The sequence below is a fragment of the Gymnoscopelus braueri genome (genome assembly GCF_963280865.1).
Source record: "Gymnoscopelus braueri genome assembly, chromosome: 7".
NCBI lineage: Eukaryota > Metazoa > Chordata > Actinopteri > Myctophiformes > Myctophidae > Gymnoscopelus > Gymnoscopelus braueri.
The window spans coordinates 55066319-55074819 of NC_137608.1; the positions used below are offsets into that span (position 1 = coordinate 55066319).

The window sequence follows — 8501 nt, forward strand, 5'->3', positions numbered from 1 at the left end:
CCCTCTGGAGGAAGTGTGTAAATATAGTGGCCCTCTGGAGGGAGTGTGTAAATATAGTGTCCCTCTGGAGGAAGTGTGTAAATATAGTGTCCCTCTGGAGGAAGTGTGTAAATATAGTGTCCCTCTGGAGGGAGTATGGAAATATAGTGTCCCTCTGGAGGGAGTGTGTAAATATAGTGTCCCTCTGGAGGGAGTGTGTAAATATAGTGGCCCTCTGGAGGAAGTGTGTAAATATAGTGTCCCTCTGGAGGGAGTGTGTAAATATAGTGGCCCTCTGGAGGAAGTGTGTAAATATAGTGGCCCTCTGGAGGGAGTGTGTAAATATAGTGTCCCTCTGGAGGAAGTGTGTAAATATAGTGTCCCTCTGGAGGAAGTGTGTAAATATAGTGTCCCTCTGGAGGGAGTATGGAAATATAGTGTCCCTCTGGAGGGAGTGTGTAAATATAGTGTCCCTCTGGAGGGAGTGTGTAAATATAGTGGCCCTCTGGAGGAAGTGTGTAAATATAGTGTCCCTCTGGAGGGAGTGTGTAAATATAGTGGCCCTCTGGAGGAAGTGTGTAAATATAGTGTCCCTCTGGAGGGAGTGTGTAAATATAGTGTCCCTCTGGAGGGGAGGGTGGAAATATAGTGGCCCTCTGGAGGGAGTGTGTAAATATAGTGGCCCTCTCCATCGTCAAAGTTGCCCACTGCTGCCTTAGAGAACCACATTTCTGATGTTGTCCGTTCATGTGACACCTAGTGCCATTGATAGCATTCTTGTGTATAGACTCCATCCAGGGCTTTGAATATACATTTTTAAAATGAACATTTTGTTACTCAAATCTTTGCTTCTGGGGGGTCCCTGGAACAAAACATTTGGAGATGGGGGTCCACGGGCCAAATACGTATCTAAAAATGTTTTCTAAATCCTAACAGTATGTGGCTATATCAGTGGTGCTCCAACTTTTCCGTGTCAAGGACCACCATATAATAATTATATGTATTTGGCCACGGACCCCGCAAATTCTCAGGATTTTTCTAAAGAAAATAGCAGAGGTACGAGCTCATAGAGCTTGTAGATCTGCTATTTGTGAATAGCCAAATAAATCTTAAAATGACACAGATGCGTACCCGGATTGAAATGTATTAATGGTCAAAGTAAAATGTCTGATCTGGACCTCCAGGGCCCCACGACCACGTGAAGAAGAAGCAGAGACCATCATCATCATCATCATCATCATGTACCACAGAGAGAAGAGCATCCAGATGAAGAGCAGTGCGTCAGCGCTCTACAACAACCTGAGCGTGCTGCGCATGGCGCCGCGCAGCCTCACACACTTCACCGTGGTGCACGCCAACCTGGTCAACATGGTCAGCGCCTCCTGGGACGGCCTCAGCTACTCCCACCGCCAGCTGCAGAGCAAGGAGCCCAACGCCACCGCCAGCACCTCCCTCATCATGCAGGTCAGATACTATACACCTCCTTCATCATGCAGGTCAGAGACTATACACCTCCCTCATCATGCAGGTCAGATACTATACACCTCCTTCATCATGCAGGTCAGAGACTATACACCTCCCTCATCATGCAGGTCAGATACTATACACCTCCTTCATCATGCAGGTCAGAGACTATACACCTCCCTCATCATGCAGGTCAGATACTATACACCTCCCTCATCATGCAGGTTAGATACTATGCACCTCCTTCATCATCTATGCACCTCCCTCATCATGTAGGTCAGAGACTATGCACCTCCTTCATCATGCAGGTTAGATACTATGCACCTCCCTCATCATGCAGGTCAGAGACTATGCACCTCCTTCATCATGCAGGTCAGAGACTATACACCTCCTTCATCATGCAGGTCAGAGACTATACACCTCCTTCATCATGCAGGTCAGAGACTATACACCTCCTTCATCATGCAGGTCAGAGACTATACACCTCCTTCATCATGCAGGTCAGAGACTATACACCTCCTTCATCATGCAGGTCAGAGACTATACACCTCCTTCATCATGCAGGTCAGAGACTATACACCTCCTTCATCATGCAGGTCAGAGACTATACACCTCCTTCATCACTATACACCTCCTTCATCATGCAGGTCAGAGACTATACACCTCCCTCATCATGCAGGTTAGATACTATGCACCTCCTTCATCATGCAGGTCAGATACTATGCACCTCCTTCATCATGCAGGTTAGATACTATGCACCTCCTTCATCATGCAGGTTAGATACTATACACCTCCTTCATCATGCAGGTCAGAGACTATACACCTCCTTCATCATGCAGGTCAGAGACTATACACCTCCTTCATCATGCAGGTCAGAGACTATACACCTCCCTCATCACTATACACCTCCTTCATCATGCAGGTCAGAGACTATACACCTCCTTCATCATGCAGGTCAGAGACTATACACCTCCTTCATCATGCAGGTCAGAGACTATACACCTCCTTCATCACTATACACCTCCTTCATCATGCAGGTCAGAGACTATACACCTCCCTCATCATGCAGGTTAGATACTATGCACCTCCTTCATCATGCAGGTTAGATACTATACACCTCCTTCATCATGCAGGTTAGATACTATACACCTCCCTCATCATGCAGGTTAGATACTATACACCTCCTTCATCATGCAGGTCAGATACTATGCACCTCCTTCATCATGCAGGTCAGAGACTATACACCTCCTTCATCACTATACACCTCCCTCATCATGCAGGTCAGAGACTATACACCTCCTTCATCACTATACACCTCCCTCATCATGCAGGTCAGAGACTATACACCTCCTTCATCACTATACACCTCCCTCATCATGCAGGTCAGAGACTATACACCTCCTTCATCACTATACACCTCCCTCATCATGCAGGTCAGAGACTATACACCTCCTTCATCACTATACACCTCCCTCATCATGCAGGTCAGAGACTATACACCTCCTTCATCACTATACACCTCCCTCATCATGCAGGTCAGATACTATACACCTCCTTCATCATCTATGCACCTCCCTCATCATGCAGGTCAGAGACTATACACCTCCCTCATCATGCAGGTTAGATACTATGCACCTCCTTCATCATGCAGGTTAGATACTATGCACCTCCTTCATCATGCAGGTCAGAGACTATGCACCTCCCTCATCATGCAGGTTAGATACTATGCACCTCCTTCATCATGCAGGTTAGATACTATGCACCTCCTTCATCATGCAGGTTAGATACTATGCACCTCCTTCATCATCTATGCACCTCCTTCATCATGCAGGTCAGATACTATGCACCTCCTTCATCATGCAGGTCAGATACTATGCACCTCCTTCATCATGCAGGTTAGATACTATGCACCTCCTTCATCATGCAGGTCAGATACTATGCACCTCCTTCATCATGCAGGTTAGATACTATGCACCTCCTTCATCATGCAGGTCAGATACTATGCACCTCCTTCATCATGCAGGTCAGATACTATGCACCTCCTTCATTATGCAGGTCAGATACTATGCACCTCCTTCATCATGCAGGTTAGATACTATGCACCTCCTTCATTATGCAGGTCAGATACTATGCACCTCCTTCATCATGCAGGTTAGATACTATGCACCTCCTTCATCATGCAGGTCAGATACTATGCACCTCCTTCATCATGCAGGTCAGATACTATGCACCTCCTTCATTATGCAGGTCAGATACTATGCACCTCCTTCATCATGCAGGTTAGATACTATGCACCTCCTTCATCATGCAGGTTAGATACTATGCACCTCCTTCATTATGCAGGTCAGATACTATGCACCTCCTTCATCATGCAGGTTAGATACTATGCACCTCCTTCATCATGCAGGTCAGATACTATGCACCTCCTTCATTATGCAGGTCAGATACTATGCACCTCCTTCATCATGCAGGTTAGATACTATGCACCTCCTTCATCATGCAGGTTAGATACTATGCACCTCCTTCATTATGCAGGTCAGATACTATGCACCTCCTTCATCATGCAGGTTAGATACTATGCACCTCCTTCATCATGCAGGTCAGATACTATGCACCTCCTTCATCATGCAGGTCAGATACTATGCACCTCCTTCATTATGCAGGTCAGATACTATGCACCTCCTTCATCATGCAGGTTAGATACTATGCACCTCCTTCATTATGCAGGTCAGATACTATGCACCTCCTTCATCATGCAGGTTAGATACTATGCACCTCCTTCATCATGCAGGTCAGATACTATGCACCTCCTTCATCATGCAGGTCAGATACTATGCACCTCCTTCATTATGCAGGTCAGATACTATGCACCTCCTTCATCATGCAGGTTAGATACTATGCACCTCCTTCATTATGCAGGTCAGATACTATGCACCTCCTTCATCATGCAGGTCAGATACTATGCACCTCCTTCATCATGCAGGTTAGATACTATGCACCTCCTTCATCATGCAGGTCAGATACTATGCACCTCCTTCATTATGCAGGTCAGATACTATGCACCTCCTTCATCATGCAGGTCAGATACTATGCACCTCCTTCATCATGCAGGTTAGATACTATGCACCTCCTTCATTATGCAGGTCAGATACTATGCACCTCCTTCATCATGCAGGTTAGATACTATGCACCTCCTTCATCATGCAGGTCAGATACTATGCACCTCCTTCATTATGCAGGTCAGATACTATGCACCTCCTTCATCATGCAGGTTAGATACTATACACCTCCTTCATCATGCAGGTCAGATACTATACACCTCCTTCATCATGCAGGTTAGATACTATACACCTCCTTCATCATGCAGGTCAGATACTATACACCTCCTTCATCATGCAGGTTAGATACTATACACCTCCTTCATCATGCAGGTTAGATACTATACACCTCCTTCATCATGCAGGTTAGAAATAGCAGATCTACAAGCTCATATATAATAGCATTAATATATCAGTTTTCTGATATTAACCTGCGGGCCGCATTAAGTGAAGGTGGGGGCCGCATGTGGCTCCCGGGCCGCCAGTTGCCCATGTATGCGACAGATACTCCCTAAAATACTGGTATCTGTATCGGTGAGTATGCCTTCGGCCTGGCTGAGACCATTATAATAAGGACTATGATCCTGGCCAAAAGGAAAAAGTCAGTGAGTGAGTGACCAGTAATTATAAAGTATCATGATACTTGGCCTTATGACTAATGTGTTCTGATTGCATTATGAGTGCTTATGCTTGTTTATAACTATATGTAATTATAGTGCTACAAGAATATTACATTGCTTTTATACTTGACCGTATAAGTCCTTCTAGAATGCTTTATAATGTGACATGATTATTGTTATAAATAAATACTATATAAAGCATTATTTCTCTGCTGTCGGGCAGAAACCAGCTAACTGCAAAATGTTCATTTTTCAGGAAATGAAAAAAAAAATTGAGTTAGGAGGTTTTGTTCATCATTGATAAGAACAGCTGAATAGACCTCCAAGCTCACAATGAGGTTGGAGGTCAAAAGGGGGTGGAGCCTGGAGTCAGCAAAACTAGCTAACTCCACCCCCCTTTGGTGGAGTTAGCTGGTTTAGCAGACAGTTTGAGGATCTAATGGAGTTAGCTGGTGTCTGCCCCGACAGCAACGGTAGTATTTATCCAATACTATTAAATGGGATTTTGGCACTAATTTGTAACCATGGTCTGAAAGAGGTGGGCGGGGCGGTCAAGACAACAGCCAATGGAGAAGCCTTACCATTAAATGGGGTTTTGGGAGTAATTTGTGTAACCCCGGTGAGCGGGCTGTAGAGATTGCACAATTCCACCCCATGGAATGAGGACATTTGGATGTAATTCCTTTCCATGGATTCATAGTAGAGCCTCAAGACCAGAGGATATTTATGACATAATTACATAAGGAGTTGTGGGATGCATTACGCAGCTGGATAAACACTGTTTGTTATATTATGTATTATATTTATTACATAATGATAAACACTGTTTGTTATATTATATATTATATTTATTACATAATGATAAACACCGTGTTTTCTCACAGGCAGCCTGGTGTGTTCTTCCATCCCGTGAACTCCTGGTGTTGACCTCACAGAAAGGCATCCAGGTGTGTGTGTGTGTGTGTGTGTGTGTGTGTGTGTGTGTGTGTGTGTGTGTGTGTGTGTGTGTGTGTGTGTGTGTGTGTGTGTGTGTGTGTGCATCTGCTATTTTCAAAAGATCTTTATACATTTGAAAACTTGTAATGGGACATTCTGCATAATGAGTACTTTTGGTACTTTAAGTACATTTTGATACCAATACTTTTGTACTTTTACTCAAGTAAATTTTGAATTCCGGACTTTTACTTGTAACAGAGTATTTCTACATTGCAGTATTGAGACTTTTACTTAGGTAAAACATTTGAGTACTTTTTCCACCCCTGCATTACAGCGGTAATGACTTATGGCGTCTGTGTGATATTTTGCTGCTAAATCACCTTTCAATCCTTGTGAAAGTTTCAAACCAACATGTTTTTGTTTCAGATGTACGAGTCAGATGGATCCATCATGGTGTACTGGCATGCACTGGACTCCCCCGACACCCCCACAGGTACAACACATTACCCTTAAACACCCCCACAGGTACAACCCATTACCCTTAAACACCCCCACAGGTACAACACATTACCCTTAAACACCCCCACAGGTACAACACATTACCCTTAAACACCCCCACAGGTACAACACATTACCCTTAAACACCCCCACAGGTACAACACATTACCCTTAAACACACCCCCACAGGTACAACACATTACCCTTAAACACCCCCACAGGTACAACACATTACCCTTAAACACATTGATTGCCAAGATATTAAACATAGTTTTCTATCCCCTTGCCAGCGTATATATTACCTCAATCCGATGAGATTTGAAACGCTGTGGAAGCGACATTTGTGTCCCAAAAAAACAAAACATAAATAGTCCCCGTGGGTTAGCGGAGGGATCTGTGTATCCATAGGAACGACAACCTTCCAACCAACCGCGATCCGCCATTTTGGGGCTGTTTTTCTGAAAATCCCATCGTTGGGATGAACGGATGTGACGTTTTTTTGCGATGACGCCACGTCCACATACTACTTCTCTGAGTGATGAGCCATCATTCCAAAGCTGTGTTAGGGCGCCCCTTGTGGAATTTTCAACAAAAAAAAGGATTTTTTGTCAATGCGATCTTGGCAATAAATGTGTTAACTGTGTTAACTGTGTTAACTGTGTTAAATGTGTTAACTGCACAAATACATTTAACTCTTTCTTGTCAAGCACCACCCAAAATTATGTTTCTGGCCGCCGACCCCATCAAAATATGTTGTTCCAGGGACCCCCATCAAAATATGTTGTTCCAGGGACCCCCATCAAAATATGTTGTTCCAGGGACCCCCCAGGGACCCCCCAGAAGCACAGATTTTAGTTAAAAAATACATGTATCTTTAAGATTTGCACAAATGTTCAAAAATAGCAGATCTACAAGCTCGTGGATCTGCTATTTTTGAACAGCCAAAAGTATTAAAATAATGGTTGAACCAAAAATGTAAAAATGACACAGATGCGTTTCCAGGATTGAATGGGTTTACTTTTTGACATGTTTTAAAAAGACTTAACCCTCTTAGATTAGACTTTCCTTCTCTTGGTTTAAAAACACATTGAATACAAACTGTATAAATAATATTAAATATGAAAAAGCTCGGGTGGTAAAGTAGACTGAAAGAACGAGCCCAATCGATGGTCTTGAAGGGCGGATCCAAACCCAGGCGCTGGATTCCAGCGCCGCTTCCTATTGCGTCACCAATCTATGTCCCCGCCTCCCCTCCCCTCCCCTCCTCCCCCCCGGCCTGTGCACAGAGCACGCTGACGTCACCACATTTAGAGCGACGCCCCTCTGCACTCTGATTGGTTGGGAGATAACAAGGTCCTAAGACCAGCGTTCCTGCAAGGTTCTCCCAGCCTTTTTTTCTTTTGCACCTGTCAGCGGGGAGTGTTGGGCGGGAGGAGTAGGACGAAGGCTCTGCGTCCTTCCGGTGGGGGCTCCTCACTGGCAGGTGAGTCACTAGGACGTTGGTTCTCAAAGTGGGGTCCGGGGACCCCCAGGGGTCCTTGAGGGAGTTCCAAGGGGTCCCCAGCTAAGTGATAGATAGTTAGGACCCTTATGGGTCTGTAACTACTGTGAGAGTGTACAAATGGAACCAAATGGACCCTAACGGGTCCATTTGGTTCCATTTGTACACTCTCACAGTTAAATTAACATTGGTTGTACAATATAAATGGTGGTCCCAGAGATAGAAATGGTATTAAATGGGGGTCCGTAGCCTATAATGCATGTCAAACTGGGGGGTCCTTGAAATTAAAATGGTTGAAAATCACTGCTAGAGCCGTAAAAATCCTCTCTTATGGGGGTCCTCGGCATATCTTTTCAAATGGGGGTCCCGCGGGCTAATAAGTGTCAATTTGGGGGTCCTTCAAAT

At 44.6% G+C, this 8501-nt stretch overlaps 1 protein-coding gene across 1 annotated transcript in view; it reads left to right on the forward strand.

Annotated features, from left to right (window-relative positions):
* Nucleotides 1–1167: 1167 nt before the first annotated feature.
* wdr54 (WD repeat domain 54) overlaps nt 1168–8501 on the forward strand; it is a 28257-nt gene continuing 20923 nt past the window's right edge. Inside the window, exons 1-3 of the mRNA XM_080434324.1 lie at nt 1168–1443; nt 6046–6108; nt 6524–6590. Of these exons, the coding sequence (XP_080290450.1) occupies nt 1219–1443; nt 6046–6108; nt 6524–6590 (355 nt within the window). The 5' untranslated portion in view covers nt 1168–1218. The remainder of the gene's footprint in view (nt 1444–6045; nt 6109–6523; nt 6591–8501) is intronic.